The following is a 27,266-nucleotide window of genomic DNA, read 5'->3' on the forward strand; positions in this document are numbered from 1 at the left end:
ATGAGTAGTCAATTGGTCTCCAAGCATGCTGGGCACTGGAACAGGCTCCCCAGGGACGTGGTCATGGCCCCAGTCCTGACAGAAGCATTTGACAATGCTCTCAGGCACATGGTGTAACTCTTGAGGATGTCCTGCACATGGCCAGGAGTTGGACTCGATGATCCTTGCGGGTCCCTTCCATATCAGGATATTCTGTGATTCTATCACAAATTATTCCTTGAACTAGTTTCTGTCAGCTTAATAAGTGCCAAAATATCTCTCCTTCAAGTACTTCCCCAGTCTCCCCTCCAACTTCTGTAAATATTTAGCACCAACTATATCCCTGTGACATGGTCCCTTACTAGTTGTCTTTGGTGCCTCCTATGACAATTGAACAATATCACAACTATAAGTTTAGAATTGTATGAAATAATTTGCACAGGGAGATACAATCCTTCTAGACAGGGAACTCAGCCTGCACTGTGGTACTTTTAAGGACAAAGTTACCAAATAATTAAATTCTTATTTCCAAATGTCAGCCATCTTTACAGAACTACTGATAAGCCATACCTCTGTAACTAAATATTTATATAATGGTGTAACTTCATACAAATAACATGTAACTTTAAAAGTCTGTTTGTATGTCTTTGGTGCATGTCTCCACTTTCTATGAGGTTTTTTTTTTTTAAACTTTCTCATGTGCCATGGAATCTGGAATGCAAAGCAGAGCTTGCTGCTGGCAGATAGAAAGGAACTGGAAGAGTAATAGAAGCAAGAATGTAGCAGAGATTCAACCTATGCTGGGATAAGAAGTGAATCTTGCAAGACTATAGTTCCTAAAGCTTAATTTTAAAACAAATGTAAAAAAAGCCATATTTTATCAATAGGTCAACACATTTAAGAGGATATCTCTATCTACCAACTGAATATGCATGGACAACCTAGGAACTAGAATACCTATGTTCAACAACAGGAATCACCTTCACCTAATACAAACATTGATCTCCAAGACTTTTCCTAATCTTCCTCTGTGAAAGCTGAACCTTTTCCCTTCAGTCACTGTGGTTCTAAAACTTCCAAAATTATATCAAAGTCTACAAAATTTACTTTACACCTTTATCCTGTCAAATTAGTATAAAAAGACACTATTTAAAAAGGTGTGGGTAAGAAAAAAATGAAAATCTGCATCACTGTCATGCAGATACTTAGAAACTCGAGTTTCACAACAGATCATAGAGTTGACTGTACACGAAACAGAATTCTGTAGTATGACTGGCTACACAGGAGCAATAGACAGCTGACATGAGCAAGGATCTAAGAGAAGAGCTAGAACTTGTTTTAGTTATTGGCATATTCCTTCCTACCCTCCTGTCCCCTGAAAATTATGAATTCAAGTGTCCACTTTCTTACTAACATTTAACGTGGCACTACAGTCTTACCTTAAGAGACAATGGAATTGCACTACATCTACAAACTTTCACCAGGAAACACAATTCAAAACTGCCATGTAAGAATGAAGACATAAGAGGACAGAGACACATAATCTGCTCCAAAGCTAATTATCTAGGGTCTATGTGCAAGGGGAAGAGGCTAAAATATGCAGTGCTGTCGAGCATGATTCAAGCATGATTCAGGAAGTAAAAGTATCTGAAAAACAGTGGTATATAAATACAATTATCCCATCTCTGTTGTATCAACTGTAATTGTATAGGAAACAGCCACTGTTTATTTTCAAATGTATAACTTTACCTCAGTAGGAAAAGTATAGGAGATGTTCCTAAGAAGAAAAACGTATCATTATTGCTACCTTTTTGTTTGTTTGTTTTAAATGAAAACAGAAAAAAACTATGTTTTTTCTGTTCTTTCTCTTTTCCTTTAGGGGAAAAATATGGTTAGAAACATAATGCAAAACAATCAGAACAGTCACAATTAATTTCTATACGTATGTGGCATATTTACAAATAACAGGCTTGTTTCATTTCCACTACTGAAAATGCAATCCTATTTCACAGATTAACCAACAAATGTCATCGAAAAGAGCACTGTGTTGCTTCTCTGCATACATATGGCCCAAACTAGTTGGTTTACATGTGTAAGATTACATTTACATGTGTGGATTACATGTAGCAAGCTAAGTTAAGAAAGACTGAGACAAAAAACACCTCACTTTTCACACACTGATGACTTCCTATAAAGGATGTAGCTAACACTCATAGAATAACTCATTCACAAAAATCATGCCTGGAATAGATAAAACTGGTTCAGATGTCCATTAATTTCCTTGAAGAAGTGTAATTTGCAGGAAGATACCTGGTTCTCATCTAGCCTTAAGTGCCTCAAGAGATAGAATTTCTTAAGACAGATAACCTAAAGATTTCAATCTCATGCTAAACTACATCTTTCCCATTTTTATATTTTAACAATCTTTTTACTTGCCCATATTTCATCTTTCCTGAGTTCTTCTTCCCCTATTTATCCAAAAAGTGAATAGGTTTATCTCCAACATGCACACACCAGATTTCAGAGTTCTCTTCTCTCACTATATCTTCAGTTTGTTTTTCTGTTCTTAATTTTAGCTAATGTCAAGAATTCTAATTCTGGCTAAATGGTTAAAGCTTCTAAAGGCTCTCAGGACAGCTCCCAGAAATGTCTCTTACATTAACTGACTTACAGGCTCCTGCAGCAGTAGACTAGAACTTGGAAAGTAACTTTAAGGGCTAAAATAAATGAGCACCATCCAAGTTGTATACAGAAAGGAAAATATTCTCCTTTGTGGCATCTCAAGACACTTTTTTGCAGTGACCTCCAGCTGTCACAATACTTACACTCGTTTTTTCCCAATATCTTTCATGAAAGACTCTCACGCACTAGGGTATGTTTCACTGCCAGCAATATTTCTAACAGGAAACGTCTGTCTTAAAGGTCTCAACTTGATTTCCCAGTTCTAGAGCATGAATACCCAAATTAGAACATTAAGTAGTCCTAAATCTGAGTGCCAACATCATGACTTAAGTTCCATTGTGCTGAAGTGCTACATAAGTTACTTGACTTTTCCATTTCTCTCGAAGATTTTTCAAGAGGCTACCAAGGAAGCATAAGCTACCATGAACTCAGTAATAAAAAGTAACAAAACCAGGTATAAGAGACTTTAGTAAAAACAAATACACACTCATAATTTAAAGTTAGTACATAAACATTTGCCAGATCAAGTATCAGATCGGAAATGCACCCATTAAGTGCAGGTTTGATATTATTTAATTCAAAGCAGACTTTTGTTAATAGCAAATAAGGGTAAGCAAGTGTATCCAAAGAGCCAGTTCCAAGTCATATTACCTCAATTGACTTAAGCTTAAAAAACCCTAAGACCACATAACATGTGGTGTAATTCAGTATACACAGGAGCTCTGAGTCCTTCACACAAGTTATCAGGTTCAGAGCACTGGGGGGGAAAAAAAATTTCACGGGATTTTCAGTTGATATTCAACACAGTATCATCTGTGAAATTAAAAATAAATGTTCAATGAACTTGTATGCAAGTAAGTGCTGTCTCAAATCACAAGACAACCCACTTGCACATTTCAACCCTTCTTTATTGCATGAACAACAATATCTATGCAGCATCACTCTCTACACACTTACATCAGGCAATTACCCATAATATTTTCATGTTCTTTAAAAAATAATCCTTGTGTCCAGATTGCTAGCTTATTTTCTATTTTGTTACCACACTGCTACTGCTAATTAAATAGTACAATTTTTTTTTGCTAAGGACCCTTCATTTCTTTCTAAGTACATAAAGTGATTCCTACTTTACTATCAATATTTTTCCTATCAATTCTTGGTACAACGGAAGGTTTGAGGAATTATCTTAAAAATACAGAATCTATGTCAATATTGAAACAGCAAGCATCTAGCAAGTTCTAGCAGAAATATGCAAAAAGGCAGGACAGAGCAAGGGAATTGCTTCCTTCCTCCTATTCTGCCCCATTTAGAAGTGTCTCTGCAAAAACATGCCACCTCTATTGCTGCAGGTTTCCTGGGATAAATTTACAGAAAAAATAATCACACTATTTTATTTTCACATCAGAGCCTGAGACCTTAATTGCTGTGAATCACGACTTCCTGAACTCGAACAGGACTCATTTGTTCCAGGATAATCCAGCCTCCTGGCCTAGCCAGCAAAAAGTTTCATTAACTTCCCCTCTAATACTCAGTCATGAACAGCACAGTTTGGTCACGCCTGTTAATCTTTTGGTATTGTCTGCAGCACATGAATTGCAGCATGAAACAAAGCTGTCTAAACAGACCACAAAAAGCAGCACCAGAGAATAACCCTTGGGAAGTACAGGAACAGCAGACACACACAAAATACAACCAGACTGTGAGAAAATAAATATAACATGAACCTCAGTGACAGACAGGAGGTGACAAAGCAAGGGGAAGACCAAGCACTCAAACTAGCATGGCACCAAATTTATCTGATTGCTCTCTGCATAATCAGATGAGAGGGATCTGAAAACATACAGTAGATTCTATAGCAAGACCAAGAACATTTCACTGCTGTCTAGTGACAGCCCCCCCAGGCCAGCTGAAAAACAATTCTATAATCCAGGAAAAGACATCAGACTTCTTCAGCTAGAGCAAATAATGATGATGATACCAGATTTCGGAAGTAATAGAAAAAAGAGAAAAACCAAAACATCTCTGCTTTTAAAAAATATTTTCAAGGTATTTGTTGACCCATTTTGGGAGGACAGGAAAAAATTATGTTCATATTAAATATAGAAAATGTAAACAAATGGCAGTATACCATGTCTAGTCAGTGAGCAAATGGAGGCAGGAGAACACTATGAAGCACAAAAGCTTTAATGCAAATTGATATTAATTTAATGAAAATCCTGGTCTTCATCAATTTAACAGCATTTTTTAGTCAGAAGAAAATAGACAAAAATTCTGCTTCCTTTAAAGTTTCAATCATTCATTTGTAAAAAACAAAAACACAAATCAAAGAACTACAGTGCACTTTCTATTATAAATATTACAAATTCTCTTACTTCAACTATCAGCCTCTTGCTTGATGAATCAGGCATCAACAAATTTAAAGTTTCAAAACATGATCCAGGATAACCAGAAGAACATTTATTAAACCTGGACTCCTTCCTCACCGATTACAACAGCTTGTGAATTACTTACATGATCTTTTCCATAAATACAAATTTGGCTTACCTGATGCTGAGTTCATGATGTTCTGCTGCACAGAAGGACTGGTGGGAGCTGTAACATTCATCTGGGAAAGCATGGCCTTCCTAGGATCTTGCCATGTTGTTGTCTGATCAATGTGACTAAGACAAAACAAAGCAAGAGTTAGGACAGTCATGCATTCACAACAACGACCTGCTAGCACAGAAAGTTTAACAACAAAAGGTTAAGCCTGCCAACAACAGCCACATTCAAAACCAAACAAGAACTGTTTGGATTCTCTCCAAGCATCACTGTACATCAGATTCTCAAACCCTTGCCCTGGCTACCAACACTTTCCCAACCAACAGCTGCAGCAATCAGAGCTAGAGCAACGGTGAGATAAGGTTAATCTTGAATACCATAATCTAAACTGTTGTACCACAGCTAGATGTTGCACCGTTAAACTAAACATTTGCTTCCTTATCTCTTTGATCAGTTATTTGCCATTTTTAAATGCGACTTCACAGATTTTCAAACCAAGCCAGTTATGTCTGGAATCTCAAAAGCACATAGTCCAGTAGCTCGACATGATGAGTTCATATCCAGGGCCTAGGGAGTGGTAATGAACTGGCTGGTATACAATCATTAGTCTCCCCAAACTTTCTGTGCATAGACCACATCCTCAGATTATCAGACAGACTAGTCCCCTCACCACTGACACCTGAACAAACTCTCCAGGGCAGTTGAAGCAACCAGTCATGCTAAAGCAGTAACGTGAAAGCGATGTGCATCTGCCTTTCAACTTCATGCAAAAAGATGAGGACAGTGGGACTATCAAGTAACCTAACCCTCAACACCCACCCAGCCCTCTGCAAAACTTTGGAAGCTTAGATTTCTCTGTTTTGAAAAAAATGGCAAGTACATTCATGACTGTTGAATACTTTCACAGAAGTATTCAATTCAATGAAAATACAAAAGTGTAATGAATCATTATTTTACTTCTGGAGTATGTGATTAGCATGTTTTGCTAATGAGCAACAAATGCAATCTATTCAAAATAAGCATCAACACTATCTTGATGCCATTAAGCAACACTGCTCTGAGAAGTACATGGGGACAAAGATACAACTCCAAATACACATAAACAGCGACAACAAAATCTGCTATCCAACAATTTAAAACTAGTATAAATCACCAATGCATTAACTTGGTCCCATTCTTTCCTTAAATAAATTATCCTCAAAATTATTATTTTCTAAATTACATGGAATGCTCACTTTCATATACTGCAGCAAAACCACAAGTAATAAATTCAGAAGAACATAAAATGAGACAGTAGTCACCAAAATAATTACTTATGTCAAATTAGTTATCACATTCTAATCTAACCTTTTGTAACAAGGTAGACATACCATGAACTGGCTTTTAAAAAAGTTTTAAGATATGTATATTTATGTTTTGGAGGAACCTGGCCTCCCTCTGATCATCACACCAATAAATTAAACTGTTTGATGGCTGGGGTTAAAACTCAGCAAGGTACTATTAAACACACTGCATCTTTGGTTGCATGGGTTTTCAAATATTCAGCTTCACTGAGAAACAGGCCACATACAGCAAGACTTATTTCTTTTTTAGCCTATTTATTTATAAAACATGGTGCAACACAGTAAAGACTGTCTTATATATACTGGACTATACATAAACCTTCATACTGGAGAACAGTTTTTCACTTTTCTGCTGGTCAGTTTTTCAAAGCAGCGAAAACAGGTAAAGATAATACAGATGTAAAAACACTGCACGGTAATGCTTCACAGACCATGTGTTTAAATTACTGTACCAGCATGTGCTACTCCTCCCCTACATTTCTGATTTGTTATATTTGCTCAATTCAGTGATGTGCAATAGAGGAAACTGGGAAAACACCACTGTACACATAATAACACATTCATCTATTTCTATTTAACTCTTATAAAATTCCATGTAACACTATGAACTAATAAAATGTAAGGCACATAATTTATAGCCTTTGTTTTTATGCTATTTGAATGCAGAGTAAAAAACAGAAGGAAAAATGTTTTCTCCCTGCATTACAGAACCATTTTTACAGTTAACTGTAGGAATGCACTGAAACAACATTCATCAATTTTTCAAAACATATCTGAACATGGGACAGATGAATGGACTATGGAAGAGGCAGTTTTAGATGTACCTCCAATTTTGAGCACAAGGACAGCATTATTGATTCCTCAAGACAGTTTAAGCATACCACACAAAGTACAGTTAATGTTCATATGGAGCTGTTAACAAGGATAGCTATTTTAGGTAGCAGCAGCTTCCAGCTTTTCCCCAGCTCAGCATTGCTTGAGAAAAGTCAGCATGTTCCTTATGTGACCAACTGAACAACCATCAGCAGTCTTAGGTCCAAGGAGGAAAAGCTTCAAAGTAAGCAAGCTGATTATATTAATATCATACTGATCATAAGACTGGTTCAGTGAGGCAAACTACTTTCCCTCCCATTCAGCTCAGTGCTTTAGAACCCACATATCCATTTTCTCTACACCTTCCCTCAAAACCTTTCTCTTCAACTTCCATCAAATCACAGTCCTCATATGAATCTTACCTGCTCCATATCCTGAGTGTTTGAATGCTATATACTAAGAAACCACACAAAACACATCACAACAGATTAGTTTTTTTCCTACAAATTCCAAATAATGCTCAGCAACTGATGGAACACTAAGTAGACAAGCCTGCACTTATATGGATGAAATTTTAAAATAAATCCTAGTACTACATGGAGGAATATAGGACTTAATTTTGTTCCTATTCACAGTACATGGGCCAGGGTAACTTACTATTAAACACCATGTATTTTTAATTATCAAGTTAAGTATTGAAACAGGACATTCTCCATAGGTAAAGATCTTTCCCTCTATTTTGAACAGCAGAGCAGAAAAGGTCTCAATGGACATAAGAACTGACATCAATCAACACTACATTATCTTTCCCTGCATTAAGTAGATTTTTTCCTCATAGTAGCTGAATTACATGACAACTGCCCAATCCTTACATTCAAGATTTTCTATTTTACTTGAGCTTCATCATCTCTCAATAACAAACTACTGTCAACACAAAATAAAAGATTAAAAAACTTTAACAAATGGTACGAAAACAGTGTAACCTATAAATCAGCCACTATGTGTAGTATGTATTATCAAATTAAAACTTAAAATTCTATCTACTCAGGAAGGAGAAACAGCTCTGTACTGTGTGAACAGAACAAAGTGAATAAACATTCCTGGAATTAAATCAACAGCTGTAGCATAATCAAGCAATGTAAGACTTTTATTTCACACAACAAATTCTCAAATCTAACATCTATCTATCTGGCACTATTTATTATTGCTCATTTATGTCACGGAGAAGCACAGCTTTGTTAAACTGGACAAACATAGTGTAAACTAGGGAAATCAATTCAGACTGTACCATAAATGTAGCTCTGTGGTAACAGGCCTTAGAAAAAAAAAAGCTAAAACACCCACCACATGATAAGCATTTGTTAGCAAACTTATGTCAATTCTAGTATTAAGAAGAGTGACTGTTCCAAGACACATCACCCACCATCCTCCACCAAAAAGGACTTTCACCCATCCTCAAGTTCTAAAGTCAAATTATTTGCATTTTGACAAGAACAATTTCAAAGAAAAGAAAAATTTTCTCATTTTACGTACACAAAGAACAATTCTGCAGTTTTTAAGAATTTCCAACTGAAAGAAATCTTTACTGGCACTAAACACTATCACATGCCTGAAGATTTGTCAGATTCAAATTCTAACCTAATTTTAGAGTTTAAGGTTTGGGTTTGTTGTTGTGGTGGTTTGTTTTGTGGGTTTTTTTGTGGTTTTTGGTTGCTTTCCATTGAGGGGGGAGATGTTGAAGATTTTGATGAATTTTTGTTTGTGTTTGTTTTTTTAAAGTACATTGGAAAAAAGCAGGAGATCTAGAGGAAAAAAGAAAAAAAAAGATTTTTTATTTTAAGAAACCTTTGGATCATAGTAGACTAATAAAAAAACACCATTTTAAAAACAAAGAACTCATCTGTCCTTGTACAAAGTGTGATATACCTTCCTATTCATTCTCCAGTTGCTGCACTGAAAAGACATGTACTGTTTCGTTAAAAGCCATGTCAGAAATGAACTAACACAAAAAAGATCCCCAAAGAATTACTTAAATGCTTCAAGAAGGCTTGTCTAAGAGGCCTTCAGTTTTGATATTCTGTAGTATGTATTAGAACTACAGTGTCCCCATTGGCAGGTACACTTTCTAGCATATGTAGAGAACTTCATTTGTGTAACAGAATTCCCAGTCATTACAAACTAATGTCTTTCTTGTCCTTTTTGCCTTTATTAGCATAGCACCTTATATATGCTACATCATTTGTAACTAGAACTTCCCTCCCACAAAAACAGATCTTCATAGGACAGACATTAATATAAGGAGGTCAGAACTACAAAGCTATTTCACTGAAGCATGCAATAGAAATTTAATGTTAGGAAGAAAAGCAAAAGAGAGTGAACAGATATTTTAATTCTCAGTACCAGATGAACATACTGTATGAAATTTCTGCAACAAGAAATAAACAAAAGAGGTTTTATCTACTCATAAAAGAATAGGTAAGAATAATCTGTTGCTTCTCAGTACATTTGGACATGACTCTTCATGAAAGGACATTTCAAAAATTTAGTCTCAAACACACAGATAGACAAGTTGTTCCTAAGTATAAAAGCATCACTCTAAAAAACTACACAAGCTTCTCTCCATAATGTAATGCCTGTGCTTTAACAATCTAGACAAGACTTAGATTTTATGTCTGTGAGAAAATTATTTTCAGTCCCAAGTGAACTTGAGATGACTCACTTTAGATTTTGGTTTTCAGATTTTTGGGATTATTAAGAATTCATTGGAAATCACATTTTATGAAAAGCAAAACATGAACACATACCACTGACCACATCACGACAGACCTCCCACAGCTGTTGATGTGGCATTGAGTACTTTCTGTTCTGGGGATAGCTAGGAAAGTCTTTGTGTAACATAAGTGCACAAATGAATCTAAACCTAATTATGTTGTATTTTTGTTGTGAAATTTGAACTCTTCATTAAATCCCAAATGTCAGCTGCTCCATTGACAAGCATGTCACCTTTGATTCTGTTTTACGTTAAAAGAATGAGATGTAGATTCTTTCATTTTTCCTTTGTCTTCTTAAGCAGCTAGTTTCTTTAATCCACATAATGCATCACTTTCAGAAAGTTTTTCTCTTTTTATTTATATTTGTCTATTAACTTTAAGGACTAGTAAAGAGGAAGTGACTCCTCATAAATGCCAGACTTATTTTAGAGCTCTCACCAGTACAATTCAGCACATCAGGTCTTGATGTATATACTGGAAGTTAGCTTTCCTGGTGATGCCAGGAGAAACTGTGTATTTCTGCTCTTTAAATTGCCATAAATTGTCAAAAAAAAAAATCAGCTAGACTCTTTACCAAATCTTATACAAACTTGGCCTGTGCACAGGTAGTGTAGGGTACCTCTAAGATACCCACTTAACTTTCATTTTAGCAGGCAGAGAAGAAATCAGATTATCTACTGTAGAGACCTGAGCTCTACAGCAGAATACCAATGTGCTAGTCTAACCACAGGGCAGTTGTGAAAGGGGTAATATCCACTAATTCAAGAATAGAGCTGGAAGCATATTCCTAAGAAAGTGCCAATAGCTAGAAGGCCAAGATCAGTTTGACAGGGCTGGGGAGATTCCCACAGGTAAATTTTACATACCTGCATTTAGAAATGGGATGAAAAAGAAGGTTTAGAGTATAAGGAGCCTCAACATGAACTGGGCTAATTACCACTCTCAAAAACTGGAGTGTAGCACACAGAATTCTGGGTTATGGCTGCCGATGATCTTAGGATATTTACACACAATGGAGTGGATTCAGCTTTGCCTGAGGATAGAAGGCGTGACATTCTTTGTGCATGCACCCTTTTCTATCCTATTCAGGGGGTTCTGAGAATTGGAAAGGATTAAAACATGAATTTAAGTCTTCAGATATATGGGCCATTTTTAATTAGCACAGCTGACTTCGCAGGTGCTGTAACAAAATTACAGATCTATACTTTAAATACATTATTTGAGATTATTTCAATTCCAAGCAGCAACAGTACAGAGAAAAGCCTGAAGGGGAGATGAGACAGCTCACTTAGCAATTACCTCTACCCTCAGTTCAGTCCTCCATAAACATATCCCTGAATTTGCACCATTCGTAGACAAAGATACACATTAAAGTGGCCCTAAACCCTTTAAGGACTTTCCAACTGGCTTTCTAAAGAAAAAATCCAACAAGATCCAGCAAAAGAAAAGGCTGGTTACAGAGCAATGAAAATCTCCTCTACTGAGAGATTAGACTCCACCAGTCACTGGAGAAAGCACTGTTTCTCCACTTGTGTTGTCCATTTACTTGCAATATTTCCTTAGGTTTCAGGACTGGTAACAGACTAATTTATATAAAAGCACATGACAGTAAAATTCAGAACTTCCTTATATCACTGTTTCCCAAAAGCATCACAAAAAGCCCCTAAAATTTGTAACAGTTTATCTCTTAAGGATGGTAATGTCTCCAGACACAGCGTAATTGACGGAAAGAAATAGAAACATTGATACAATTTTCTGAATATTCCTACAATACATAAAATGGCTGTATTTTTGAGTTTTCCTTACTCTTCCTTCTGCTTGGCAGCCTTATTGGATTAACGAAACAAAGCTTTTGCTGGACCACCCCATCTACACCACTGATCGTGTTCTCACCAACTACACCACAGGCATACGATGCCAGAGAGCACACTGGTGAAATGACAATAGACAGTTCTAACCTTCATTCAGCTTGCAAAAGCATACCTTAAAACTGACATGCAAGCATTGAGTGTGCAATCCTGTGCTGCCACACCTGGGATTTCATTAACTTGGAAATAGAGCAAAAGCAAAAAGTAAGAGAATGGTAGGCACAAGCATCCTATTGACCAGGTGGCAAGAGAGCCTGTCAAAGCTCAAGTTCCTTAACCTAAGTATGAAATAAAACCATACATGCTATCCTATGAAATTACAGTCCTAGGCAGCAGAAATTTTTCCAGCAAATTAATGATTTGAATCTGAACTAGAACAATGCAGTAAGGGAAACTTAAATGCATCTGACAAAAGTCTAACTTGTCAAGAAATAGATTTTGCACCCAGTTATTACTAGTCAGACAAGTTCTTCTACAAATCTCTCTGGAATTTATTCCTAAGGTAGCTGAATACTGCAAGATACTAGGAGGTACCAGAAATTCCAGGAAGCATGGCCCATGATGCTGTGAACAGTGATACACAAAATAAAGAGCTTTTACAGATACACAAAACACAGTATTTCATATTTAGGTATTCAAAGGCAGCCTTCATTAGCACTGGCCTGCCTGCAGACAGTGCACAACAGATACACCAAGGACTTAAAAACTAAGCTTCCTCCTCTGAGTATAAACACCACGCAGTTTTGAAGCTGCAGAACAGCACTGCACTTCTTAGGAAACCACTCACAGAAAGGTCCTCACTTCAGGGTATGTAATGCCAAAATGGATGTGTGGGCAGTAGGCAGTCTGACTGCACATGCATGATTAACAGAAAGAGATGAACACATAGTATGATGTTCAAAGGTTTGCCAAGGCAGCACCACTTTTATTATAAAGTACTCTTGAAAAAACTATCTTTTGTCAAAGCAAAAATGGAAGCAATAACATGTTTATTTTGCATTTATTATTCTTTTTCCTCCTGCCCCCTTTCCTGCCCTGCACTTAAGGATTTCATATAGAAAAGTAGGGCTGATATCACAATGCTTACAAGTTCTTAAATTGATTCCCAAAGGTATTATTCTCAGATTCCTCTGTGAATTTCCTAAATAAAATAATTTGCTGAGTTTCAGGAACAAATAAGGAGTACAAGGACATTTTCATTTCCAGAGCTTTTTCCATTACTTTGAAAACTATAAGACATAGCAGTATTATAGACACTAAAAACACAACTCCTTGTTTTAGAGTCTTTCATCTAGATGTGTATAAGAGACAGCTATAAGACATAGCAGTATTATAGACACTAAAAACACAACTCCTTGTTTTAGAGTCTTTTTACCAGTTCAATTATTTTTGAAAGTCTATAAAGGACTAAATGCTGTGATCACATTCTGTGTCTCCAGATTTATTTAAATTTCCCCTCTCAGTTCCCCAGAAGAAAAAAAGGTTGTTTTTAAAAAAACCCTCCCTTTCTTTCTACCCTACCCCCAAAGTTAAGAAGTTTGCTGCCCATGGCTAAGTCATTTAGCATATGCAGAATTAATCTTCTTTTTTTCTCTCCTTAATTTTCAATGAAAGAGATAAAGATATATCACCCAAGGAGGGCAAATCTAAAGGAAGAACAGTCTCTGCTGCTATTTCAAGTGAAATCACTATATTTGACTTTACAGATACTCTCCTACACTCCTGCTTAGCAAATGCAGAAGACCTCCTCAAGATGTAACCATTTTGCCTTCTGTAACACTCAAGACAAGATTACACAAACACTAGCTTTCACATTTATTAAGGGAAGGCAGATGATTTTCAAAACTCATGGGCCATGGAATACTTTATCACTTTTGTGTCCTTTTATCTCTGAGATTCTATCTCATTTCTCACTCTTAAAAGGAGACAAAGAAAGCAGGAGGGAAATTAAGTGCTTCTTTGCATGAAGAGAAGCCAGGCAATTTTACACCCCTCTCAAAACACCCTATTTTGTTGCCTGAAGGTTTTCAAGTCAGAGAGGCTTGCCCAAGCATGCTGCAATAAAAGCTGCTATAGCCAGCTGTCTTAGTATCTAAAGGGGGTTGTTCCTAGCAATCCTGTCGATTAACCCTGAGGCTAACCACCACTAAGGAAAACAAAATATTAAGATAAAAAGATTCTTTAGGTTGTTTCCTTATTGCTCTAAGTAGGAAGTCTCAGAGGGCAGCTCAAACTGGTTGCTTGAGTGTTCAGACAATGATCACTCCCAGATGGCCTTGACAGGGTGAGCTGAGTCTTAGGAAACCATTAGGTACTACTGGAAACATTAGGACCTACTGGAAATGAAGGCACAGCTTTCTGCTACAAAGTGAACCTATTTTTCTTACTATTAAAATCATTAATATTGATATATCTTTTTAATTTATGTTTCACAGCTCACAATTCACACCTTAAGCTGACCATATGTTCAGATGCTCTTGGCTTTAATCATACGAATAGTCTTATGGACTATCTTTTCCCTCATTTGAGGGCTGCACTTTATTTCATTAAAAAACCCAAGTCATCTGTTTCCTTCTTATGACTCTGTTTCAGGGAGAGATTTTCATTTTTACAATTCAGACAACCATCATGTGCTGCTGAGGTAGGAGGCAATTATTCCTGTCCCTAAAGACTCAGATTGCTAAGTAAAACAAAGAAGAGAATCTTCCAACAGCAAGTTGCTGCCTGAGTCAGTACTTGTAAGATACCTGCTCAGTCAACCCTAGGCAATCCTGTATACTGTCTTTTGCCAACAGATTATTCTTTTTCCTCGCCCACCCTTCAACCCCCTGAAGACAGATTTCATAAGCTGCAATCCACCAGAGGCAATGGATTTCATGACCCCAGATACACCAATACTGTCTGAAGGCTATGCTTTGAAAAGTTATTTTATTTACCCATTTAACCTAGAGTGAAAAAGAAAATACAGAGCAAAAGCCTGAGAAGAAAACTGCTTAGTGTATAATTTTAATTATTATAGCTATCATTTAAATTACTGTACACTTAAATATAATAGCTATTATATTTATTGTTAAAAGTGACCTAAAAATGTTTTCAACCTGAGGATTTTAAAGTTTCAGGTCCTACATTTCTCTTCACCATTCACACAGCGTTTAAGGAACATTAGTTTGAACAATATTCAAAGGCCCATTGTAAAATAAGCAAAGGAAACGAAAACTAATTGCAAACTCAAATTTCACTTCATGTTTCAGAAGTTATCAACTGGAAATATTAATTTACTTTATGGTTTATTATTAAGAATTTGGGTACTCAGAAACGGAAAGGTAGAAGGGATTATTGGAGGTCATCCAGTCCAACCTCCCTGCTCAAGCAAGTAACAGAGTAATAGCAAAGTCCAGGACTGAACAGAAACTAGAAGTCTGACTGTAAAATCATCATCAGGAAAACAAACCCTAGCTTTCTAGAAACAAAGTTTTAATTTATTTCATTAAATCATCATAATAAATACCAATACCTCAGCATCAATGTATTTGATTTGCAGTAATTTAATTTGCTTTCTGAGCATCTTTTGGTACAAAGGGAATTACAAATAGGGATGACAAAATATGCCAAGCACATGATTTTATTTAAAAGCATATCACTTAAATTACTAACAGTCCTTAAAGTACTAACAGTTTAGTCTTTGCCAAAACTAGCAATTATACCACACTTTATCAATAAACATACTGAATTACTTATTTAGAAATAGTTCAATCATACCCTTAGACGCAAAACAGATCACAAAGCAAAAATCACAGATCTCCTAATTTCACTAAATTTCAGCAGATTTTTAAGTGTTGAAGTTCCAAATAAATCCTAATTAACTTACAGTTAACATCTTAACTTAGTATAAATTAATCCCAAATTTATAATCACTGCAGTCTTCATCTACTAGTTATGAAAATAAGCATTTGTCACCAAGGGAGGGGGATGGTGAAGGGACTGTGCTGCTGCCATGAGAGAGGGGGAAAAACACTCTATTTACTCATTGTCATACATTTTTAAAAACATGCACTCATCAAATATATGTCTAGCATTTAAAATGATGCTTACTAGTAACAGGCCTCTCTAAACATATGAATACATCCTACCCACACAAGAGATCAGACTACAGGTCACACACTACTGATTACTGCTAACTTCTGTCTCATAAGACAGTTCTCCAGGATTTTTTAATGACTAACATCATTATAATCAAGCCTTCTTTTCTAGCATTGCCCCTTCCCACTTTTTAACAGTCCAGTTTAGAGACTTCCCCAGTCCAAATTTTACACTTGGATAGTATAGAGTTTATTTTTCTTTAGGAAATCAGATCAGCTCTTAATACAAGAACTTCCTCACGGAGTTTGCTCACTATTAGTCAGCACTTCTCTATGACCCATCCCTTTCCTCCACTCCCTTTCAGTTCCAAAAGCTGCCATTATCAACTTCCAGCTTTTTGGGATTTTTGCTTGCAAATCCACAAACTATTTTAGAAATCCCCTGGAGGGTGAAGTAGCTTTTTTCCATGAGAATTTTCACTTTGAACTCTTGGACAAACTGGGTTCCTTTAATCTCTTCTATAAAATAGACTTCCTATAGCCAAAAGTCTCATCACCATCCTACAGGACCACTTTTGCCCATCAACTAGGCAGTCAAAATTGTTTTGAAACTTTAAATTCAAACAAAATTCTAAGTGCAAGCTCTAGAGGTTGTCTAGGTTTTGTCTATTTGCTTTGGTTTAGCTCATTCAGTAGTTAGCATACAAAATACCAAAGACAAAACATACTTGTTTCATAACCCATGTTTGGAAAATATAATGCTCCTGATGTCAGAAGAGCCAATGTGCACTATCACATATCAGTAATTTCAACAGCTGAGTACTAAGACAAGCTTTTCTGAAATTTAAGCAGTAGATTAGAGAACACAGTTAATGGAACCATACTGATCCCAGTTCTATGCCAAACTCTCAGAAAGCAAGCCTGTATAAAGGGCTACCTGATAGACACCTGCTGGCAAGGCAAGGTGCCTAAACTGCACATGATCAGTTACAACGCTCAGTGACCCACTGTCACTGCAAACTTCAGAACATATCCACTCTTGCCCTTTAAACTCAGTGCTCTAGATTGTAATCTTCAGATACGAGGATGTAAACTGTATCTGCAGGCAAAAGATGAAGAATGTATCAAGACAAGACTGAAACTCCCAATATATATTTTTAATTCATACACCTCATAGTCATCCACACTTAGCTTACTAAAACTGAACACCAAGCTAATATAATTCTTTGGTCTGCTCCATTCCAATAATCTTTGATATTCCCATAAAATGTCTGAACTGTGTTTACCAATGTGAATCAATTGCTACTAGTCACCATGTAAAGAAAGCTTATTGCAACAGACATCTTTTTTTTTTTTTCCCCTCATATTGTTACACTCAGAATTATGGAAGAAGTAAACAAACCACTCAGCTCTTCAGCTCAGATTTTCTTAGTTTTGAACTAAGATGCTTGAATAAACCAAAAAGTAAACATTTACTTGGCTAATGCTTTCTAAGCTGTGGTTTAACACTTTATAGTTCCAGGTACTTACACAGTAACTTCCTTTCAGAATTTATCACTCAAAGTTCAGCAGCAACACTGTTTAGTGTTATCTTAAAATTTATTTTGCAATCCCTTCATTATTATCACACAAGTCATAATTTTAAATTTTATCTCAAAACCTTTTAAAAATAAGCTGTACATTAAAAATAAATAAATCTATTCCTAGATACTGTTATTCTAGTTGTATAAACTGGGACATTAAACCCACTGGTCACTCTTCTCTGATATTGTGCTATCCTTTAAATATATTTTCAGGAATCTATTCCTTCAGAAAATTGTTACAGAATATTTATGTCCAAATGAGAGGTGAAAAGGACTGTTACATGTCCAGCAATGTAACATGCTTCTTTACAAGAAATCTACTTACATTTTCATGTATATCAAGAACAACAAAATGTAAGAGTATACCAAAGAATATACTGCAGAAGACATATGAAAGAAAGTTAACCAGGCCCTGGAGTTGACTGGCTATATTTCAGAGTCCCATTTCTTCCTGCTACATTTCTCCTCACCTCTGACTTGACTACTCATATATGCTGAGCTTGTCAGAATTCCAATCTTACTTAAGTAATTTGCAGTAGTCCTGTAATCTTGCAGTCTATCTGTTAACTCTCTTACTCTGCTACAGGGAATAGCTGCTTGGACAGCAAGCATCCCCTAACCAGCCAAATACCACCTTCTGTGCTACAGCATGCACCGAGCTGGCTGAAAGCTGGTGCTGCCAACACTGCTCCCACATGTGGGAGCAGCAGGGCCTGAGACATCCTCATCCTGCTCACTGAGCAGCCAAAACTGTTCCTTGCTGATTCTGTCGATGCAAACATTGAGGGATTTGTCCCTTAAATACAGTAACTGCAGTGAGACCATATCAGTGTTAGTACATACAAGACAAATTAAATCTGCTGATAGACTCATGATGCTACAATATACTTAGAAAATCATCTGTGATGAGGGACTTCAAACAAATCAATTTCCTGAATATCTTCATCAGATGCTAAGTTATCTAGTACCTTATCAGAGATCACTGAATGTGTTAGACTAAAAATGTCCTGCAGGTGAAAGTTGCTGATGAGCAGTTTGCTCTAAAATAAATCAAATCCATTAAAAATTAATTTGCATCCTATCCAGAACTGTGCAAGTATCTAATAAACTGTTTAATTACTGAACACCTGTAGCTATTTTGTGAGATAATGGCACTAAAGTAATTCCTGTACTTTCATAAAATTGAAGGGCACTACACTTCAAAACCAGATGTTAAAACATGGTTTACCTGACTCCCTAACTATTTATTTATTTATTTATAGTCATGTGAAAAAAGAAAATCACTGAGAACCACTTCAGCACAGTACTGTGGGTGATTAATTAGGGAGTGGCAGAGGAAAGGAGGAAACATCAAAACAAAGTGAATGCTGTAAGCATAAAAGAAGAAATGTCTTGCAGAGGGATCTGGCAATCTTGTAATACCTACTTCTCCCAAGGAACCAAGCTGCATGAGGAGATGCTGAAGTAGCCAAGGAAGGAGGTCAAATCTGCAAATTTACAAACCAAAAGAAAAATTCTTGCCAAGAATCAATGAACTGTTGAATCCACTGGAAAGAAATATACTGGGCTGAGAGATTAAACTGGGAGGCAGACTCTCACTAGAGTAGAAGGAAGTACTGAATAAAAACATTATGAGCTCTCTCCTGCTCTCAGGCAGAGGAAGAACACGGAGCACTTCAGCTCAGGTAGGAAAACGAACCAAATTTGTTAAGCAGAAAACTACCACAGGTGAGCAACACAACTTATCAGAATACCAACAGTAACAGAAGGACACAGAAGCATTTCTGTGTCAGCTGCAGAAGAACAGCAAAAGAACATAATGCAGAGGACAAGCTAAAAGCTGACATAAAATTTTCCCAATGTTAAGAACAGGTTTGATTTTCAATCTGTATAAGCCAGAACAAAACTTTACATACTTGCACAGCAAAGTTTTTAAAGTTCTTTAAGTATACATCTGAAATTCCCTGTAAGCATCAATTGAGAAACAGAAAACAAATCATCAAAAGCTGCAAAGCAGTAAGTTTTACAGTAAAAAATATATGCCAGCTGCATACAAGAATGATCACTTCCCAATGCTAGAATTATTTTTTAGCATTGTGCAATTCTCTTTTGAAAATCTTGACCTCCAAGAAATAAAAAAGTTTCCTCACTCTCACATTGCATATTATTACGTGAAATGCTTTTACTTCACCATAACTGGTAACAACCAAGATTTTCCCTTAGTTTTGAACTGAAGGGTTTTCTAAATATGCAACAAATATCCAAGTACCCTATAGAAATGTGTACATACTCTATATAAGGTGGTAACACTGTTCTCAGCACAGAGAATGCCAGTACTGACTTAGCAGTTTTGTGCACAAAGCTGCCCATTTGCTCCTTGCTCTCCTTGTTTTTGCTTTGCTGATCAAAGGAGTTGCCAAGTTTTTTCTTTACCATTACAAGGCAGGAAAAATGGCTCTCCTCGGAGAGGCCCCTTGTGAAGGTCACAAAGGTTAGCTCCACAAGCCCTGGAGTCTGCTCTGATGCTGGAGTGATTGGCTGGCTTCCCTGTAGTTACCCTGCATTTCCCCTCCTTCACAATAGTGCACTGGTTATGGAAACTAAATATGAAAGAACTTGGTGGGGGAGGAAAGAATTTCTATGGAGACACATTCTAAAACACTTACAAGTTCTACTTGTTTGAGCAGCCTGGAAACCTAGCATTCTAAAACATTTGATTTCTTTCTGGAAAACTCAAAAAAATTCAGCCTGCAAGCCTCTCTATTTTCAAAGGAAAACCCACAAAGTTTGCTTTTTTTTTTTTGGCATACAAATACATAGATACTAGTCCGCCTTGATCCAGAAAAAGTTCAAGACGTTTACATGCCCCATATCTGGACTTAAACAAGTGGAACCCACATGTCACACCATCTTAATGAAGACTAAAATGAAACCAACTAATCAGGATTCAGATTTGTAGCACTTTCCAGCTCCAGAGCAGTATCACACCCAACACTTTTTTTTTACTTTTAGGTCCTAAAGTTAAGTAATGAAGACATCTTAAGACAGCCAGCAAAACAATCATTGTGTTTTAGATGGCTGATTAAATACACTCCCCATTTTCTATAAATTCAAACTTAGCAATCCACAGGGAGCCACAAGTATTCAGGTTTTCCTTGTACATAAAAAAATTAACCCATAGTGTATATACAGAAAGCTCTAAATCGCTTCAAAGCATCTAATCCTAGAAAACAGACTGAGTATTGGTCCAAATAGAGTAAAGTATTATAAATTTTGTATATTGAAGAATGAACTTTCTGAGGCTTCGTATTTTGGGGACACAATTTCATACCACTTTACAAATAAAACTTTGATTGTCAGCTTTGCTTAAAAAGCTTTCTTACCAAAGTCAAGCCAGGCTCTTTCCTCTCTGTATAACTTTAGGTGTCAAGTTCTGTCTCCAGTGCCATCGCCCATATGTTTGGATAGATGAAGCCAATTAAAATTCAGCCAGTGTGTTTGATGCTGAACCTACCTCTGCAGCTGTTGTGAGTTCACTGTGTTACCAGGGTTCCAGAATAGTCAAGATGTACAGCCCCACTAACTACATATTTCAAGCTGTTTAAGTACTCTCAAGGTTTAACAATACCTAGTTAGAGAGAGGCTCATACTACAGCTTTAACTTCCTAGGTGGAATCAACAGGCTTCCTCTTTTTAACCAGTTGCCTCTCTTCACAAAACATTAAGGAAAACAAACCCTCTCTATTGGGACACAGCAACAAAATACTGAGAATGCCAGAATCCTAAGCTGAAAACAATAAAATAAATAATTTAAGAAGGAATATTATAGTTCATATAAAAGCATAGAAGTGTAAGTGGGATTTTGACACAGTTACTTGGATTGTTCACCTGTAAAAAGACGTAACGAAAAAAGAGACACCTCACGGGGTCTCCAGAACTACTCCAACAAGTTTAGATGTAGATGCAAGGACAAAGGAGAAATCCATACAGCAGCCATAGTATAATAAAAAACCAGGAAGTATATGTAGGAAAGAGCTGCATCTGATCATCGCTAACATTTACTGGAGAAACTCTTAAAGAGATACAAAAACACAAGACTAAATTCCTTTTCTCCTCTTGCAGGAGAGCTTTTAGCACCAACAATTGCTGTTTTTCTGTTAGCTGGTATAATAAGGCATAGCGCTTCTGACAAAAAGCTTTATCAAACTTCTCAAGCCTCTTTAGGGGTGGGCCACAAAGGTCAGCACACCAAACACCTACCAAACCCAAGCCTTCCTCCACTCTCATACAAATGAAAGTACACAATGTGCTGGCCAGAAGAAAGCACAGACACCAGATCACCTGAGACATTTGCAACACCAACACATCACTTAACTTTCGAACTTGCCATGACAATAAAACCCCAGAGGAGAAAGAATTGGGTCAAGAGTCAGTAACACATGCTATTTTGCCACCAGGCACATCTTTGACCCCTTCAGTACAGAACAGGAGTTCTTACCCTTCTGTCTGATGTTGCTATGCAGACAAGAAGCCTGCCATGGTATATGTTGTGATAACATTCAGGCATTTCTCCTGCTTTTGTTACTCAGGCAATAGAAGGCAAAAAAACTTTCTTATGCCTCAACCTACCCAAACTACTAGGGGGCTCTGCTGATGTCATCACATTTTCTGACAAGTATTTACCTTATGATTATATTAATCCATTCCTATCTAAGGAATTAAATACATTATCTGAAAATCATGGAGCAACATCAGCATACTACAGGTCGTGTGCTCTTACAGTCCCCACAGTTAAGAGGAAAGAAAAAGCTTTGGTCCAAAATATCTAAAATATGCAAAAGTTAAAAAAAACCAACAGTAGACACTAATAAATTAACAAAAATATCTCTCCACAAGCAGCATTAAGACCAAGACACCACTCAAATCTGTAACATGGGAAAAGGCTAAAGTTTAGGACTATGGTTTTGTAAGTTTTTATGTTAAAGGTTCAAATTGCAGCAATATTTTAATAATGACACAACTGGGCCAAGGAATAGATGCACTGTAACCAGCCTCTTTCTGCTGTATGTAATACAGGAAGGACATCCAAGACTGTTTTGGAAAGCAATCCCCTTCAAAAACATACTCTGAATAATTCCCTGATACAAGATTCAAGCAATATAAGAATCTCTCGAGTGGTTGTAGGACCAAGTGCCCTACATGAATCCTGCAGATTCATATACAATTCAACTATACAGAAGAAATATGTTCAGACCTATTGCCTTTTTTGAGCAAGTTACAGAAAAGTTACTAAAACCAGCCTGAACACCTATTTTTCTTAAAATTTGAATTGAAAAGAACTTCATGTATGGCAAAAAGCTTAAATGTTTCATTTGCACCCCAGTTTCATTTAATTTTGTGACTTACTATGTAACTAAGAGGTCAATAAGATTATAATTTCCAAATTAACTAAAAAACCCACAAACATAAATTGACATAAAACATAAAAGGAAAAGACAAAAATGGGGATGAAGATCAAAATAATTCAGTTTTATATTTTCTACTTGAGTAATATGGATGTCTCAACTCATCAATGTGACACATGACACCTAAATTAGGTTTTCAGCTTAAATTGTGACAGACCTTATTTTTTGATTTAGCCTATAAACACCAGTAAACCTAACACTATGTTGTTATAAGTGCACAGTATTTTTTGGAAATGTAAATTATAATATAACATAAAAGTGCAACTCCCAAGATTTTGATACCAGAGCAACTGAACTAAAGCAATCTTTACTACAATTTAATTGTTCACACCAGAGAACCTCACATACACTCACAGAGTACCCAAGGTACTACAATGAAACTACTAATATTTTGTTCCTGATATTTTAAATACAAAGTTATAAGAGAATGTAGAGGTTTTCCAGTAGGAAAGGAGAGCAGGACAAAGAAAAACAAAAATATACATGCTGAAATGTTTGCTAGACCAGTGGACTCAAAACTTCTTTACCACAAGCCTTATCAGTAAATCAATTTTGAGCATGCACCCACAATATACGTGCATTTATAAATAATACATATGTCATACACGATGTACATTATCAAACATATACAGATACAGGAAGAAGAAAAGGATGTGCTGAAGATGAACTAAGCACTATTTTACATCTCAATTTTTATTTATTAATGTTCCAAAATACATTTTGCTCACCCCACTGGACTGTCTTTCATTACATTTGGGTTATACACATCCCATGTTGGAGACCACCAGCTTATACTGTCCAAAAGATGAATGTCATCCTTCTGAAATGCACTCAATTTCAGAGCTTGGTCTTTTACATGTAAGTTGAACAACCATCGGAAAGGCTGATGAGAGCTATACTTTAAATCAAGGCTAAAATCATACATGTTTTGATTTATTTTTAACAGGGATCACATTTTTTACACTCTACCAAATGTTTTTGAGACTTGTGGAAATGTAGGGAGGAGACAAGGCAAAGCTGGCAGCACTTAGCAGCACAGAATACTATTTTGTACAAGGTTACAGAGCCTCACCTTTCCAACTGGGGAATCCATTTAGGCACATTACAAATGTTACCTGAAATTAGAAATCTACACTGAAAGCTACTGGAATTTCTGTTTCCTGTTTTCATAAATGCAAAGAGAAATTTGATCTGAGGTTCATAATGAAGAAGATTTAGTCTGAATTATTTCTCCACCAAATACAACAGGATTGGGAGAAGGGGTGAAAGAAGGAAAAAAAATTGTTCTAGTCCAAATCCAGAAGACAAAACAAAGTCATATACAGCAATGAAACCAAGCCCGATGTAAAAGGCACCATCCACTACAAAGACAAAGTTCCTCCGTTTGCTGCTTGCTGCAGACAAGAAACCCTTAAGTTTGTCATGATTTTAACATCAATTCACATCTGGAAGGTGACTAGTAGTGACTGATCACCTCCTGAAAACTATTACTTCAGAGGATGCTGACTTTAGCTTGAAGGATGATGCTCTATTAAGAAAACAGCTATGATAATTTACAGAAATACTTATTTCTTCTAAATGCTATTACTTTTTGCTAGATCAAACAATTAGGTGGTGTATTCAAGCTACTGAGACGAGGGACAGGTTCACCAATATTCACAGTGATTTCTGAGCTATTGGGCCACAAGGTTCCATTTCTATATATGGATAAACAGAAAAAAAAAATAAAAAAAATCATGTGCCCAAGAAAGTCAGGAAGACAGACAGCACTTTGAGAAAATCAGCCTTATGTTGGTCCAACACTCCCTAGGCGCATAGTATTACCACCCCAAGACAGTCATCAGAAAGACTGAAATTCTCTGTGAATACAGTTGCCTAAAACACCCTGGTAAAGTGGCAGGGGAAATTATGGCCCACTTACTAAGCTTACATTTGTTATGAGAGAGCACTATTTATAATGTCACATGCTGGAACTTGTTCCCAAGCTAGCTAAACCTACATGCTTAATTGACTCAATAGACAATGCTGCATTGTTAAGACTAATCTCTTCCTACAGGCTACAGTTTCCAAACCATGAAAGCTTTTATACATTTTAATTTTTTTCAGCAGTTCTGAAATCAGAAAACTTCAAAATATAAATGCACAGACAGACGCACACAGCAGGATATTGACTAACACTAAAATTCAAATATCCATATGCAAACTGAGTCAACAGAAAGTCCAAGTATTTTAAAGAATACAGAAGCCAGCAGGTTCTGAAAGTTGCTATTTCAGACATCCAAGATGGAAGGGACTAAAGAAGAAATAGCCTGGGAGCATGTTCATGTCAGCATGGAGCAGCAGCTCTACGTCACACTAGATTTTGACTAAGCCACCTTATAAAGAATTTGTTTCAAGTTACTTCCCAAGAATAAGGTTTCGGGAACTTTTAATTAGTTTAAACTCTGAAAAGTTCACAATTAAAAACCAATTTAAACAAAAATTACCCTGAATGCTGCAGACAGACTGGATTGCAGACTACCTTAGTTTTGCATAGTAAACAAGTTTCATGAAGTAATTCAGCCATGAAAAGGAACTCAAGTTTTTAAACATTTGCATACCAACTATCAAAACAACTGCTGAATTTCAGGAATTGAAGTGATTCAATTACTATTTATTTGAAATAGCAAATTGCTTCAATCACTTTTATAATCAGCTTCAGAAAACTTAATTTTGATATCTTAGGATTGATCCATCAAGCTATTTTGATTTTAAAATATTCCTTCTGACTCCACCCCGACCTGGAATTGATGAAAAGAAACAACTCAGAGAACAACAAATATCAAAATTTCTTGAGCAGCTTTAGGAAAAAATAACAAATAAAGACAAAAAAAAATTAAACTGTGCTTTCTCAATCTACTGCCAGATGTAAGCGATTAGCAGAACTGAAATCTTCAAAACATCGCCAAACTCCTCTGACAAGAGCACTTCAGTTTTTTAATTCAATCATGATGGCTGCTCTAAATGCCTATAAACCACAACTGCACACATCTAACAGTTACCAAAATACAGAGACTAAAAGTAAAGATAAACATTAAAAGGCATCAGTGTACAGATGTACTTATATCTTCTGTACAGACTTGCTGTTTAATGAGTTTACCTTTGAAATTTTTACAGGTAATATAATGAGGATTTGTATTTGAACTCCCTCTTTTTGTTGCTAGTATCTCAACAGGATAGCACTCAACTACCAAAACAATCATCCTCTTTAAACAACAATGCTTCACTTTTAATACAGCCTCCAAAAGGATATATTTATATACATGCAGTGTTTCTCAAATAACATGACAGCAGGAATGACATGCTGAGCACTGCTGATAAAACCTGTTTTAGATAGTCTCCCAGATCTCATGTTTCATTGACCCAAGCTGAAAACAGCCTTCTAAAACATTGGAGGGTTAAATTAACAACCATCACAGCTTTCCTCTATAACGCATCTCCTAATTTTCCAACACCAAGAAGCCACGAGGTTTATACTGTAGGAGGATAAAACAGTTTTGCAAAAAGAGTGTATGATTCCCTTTAATATGAAGAGGTTTTTAGGCTGAAGGGCAGTTGGTCCCACTTGTTTCACTTTTTTCTGATCTTCACAAAAACACCATTATTCAACCTGACTGTAAAAATTGAAAGAAAAAGATGTAGATAGAAAACTGCTAAATTACTTAAAGCATAAAAAATGGACTCTGAAAAGCCAAGCCATGTTGAAAAGATGCTCTTTCAATTGCCACAGGGTCTAATGATATTTTGACAAGACTGCAATTATGCCTCTGTTATAAGAACAGATCTTGTTCTCCACATCTTGCCTGGATAATACTGCTTTTAATTAATGCTTTTGTTGTGAAGCGTTCCCTCAGGCAGTAATAACTTTTATAATAATTTTAGTATGTAGCATGTATTTCCCCACACCATTTACTCAAAATTTCTCATTATTAGGCTTCATGGATAATGCCCAAGTCCTTGCTTCCCAGAAAGCTTCCAAACATGGCTAACCACTGCATGCTGAGCAAGACACTGTTAAAACATGTCTTCATACAATTGCTTTCCTCTGCTTCCCTCAGGAAGAAAGAAACATTACATGCCTATCAGACTGGCACAACCACAGG

At 36.3% G+C, this 27,266-nt stretch overlaps 1 protein-coding gene across 8 annotated transcripts in view; it reads right to left on the reverse strand.

Annotated features, from left to right (window-relative positions):
* Positions 1 to 27,266, reverse strand: part of YAP1 (Yes1 associated transcriptional regulator) — an 85,436-nt gene that overhangs the window by 30,936 nt on the left and 27,234 nt on the right. For all 8 annotated transcript variants that reach the window (XM_015639363.3, XM_015639373.3, XM_015639354.3 and 5 more), the window contains exon 3: positions 5,206 to 5,321. In XM_015639363.3, the coding sequence (XP_015494849.1) occupies positions 5,206 to 5,321 (116 nt within the window). The remainder of the gene's footprint in view (positions 1 to 5,205; positions 5,322 to 27,266) is intronic.

Source organism: Parus major, chromosome 1 (genome assembly GCF_001522545.3).
Source record: "Parus major isolate Abel chromosome 1, Parus_major1.1, whole genome shotgun sequence".
Lineage (NCBI taxonomy): Eukaryota > Metazoa > Chordata > Aves > Passeriformes > Paridae > Parus > Parus major.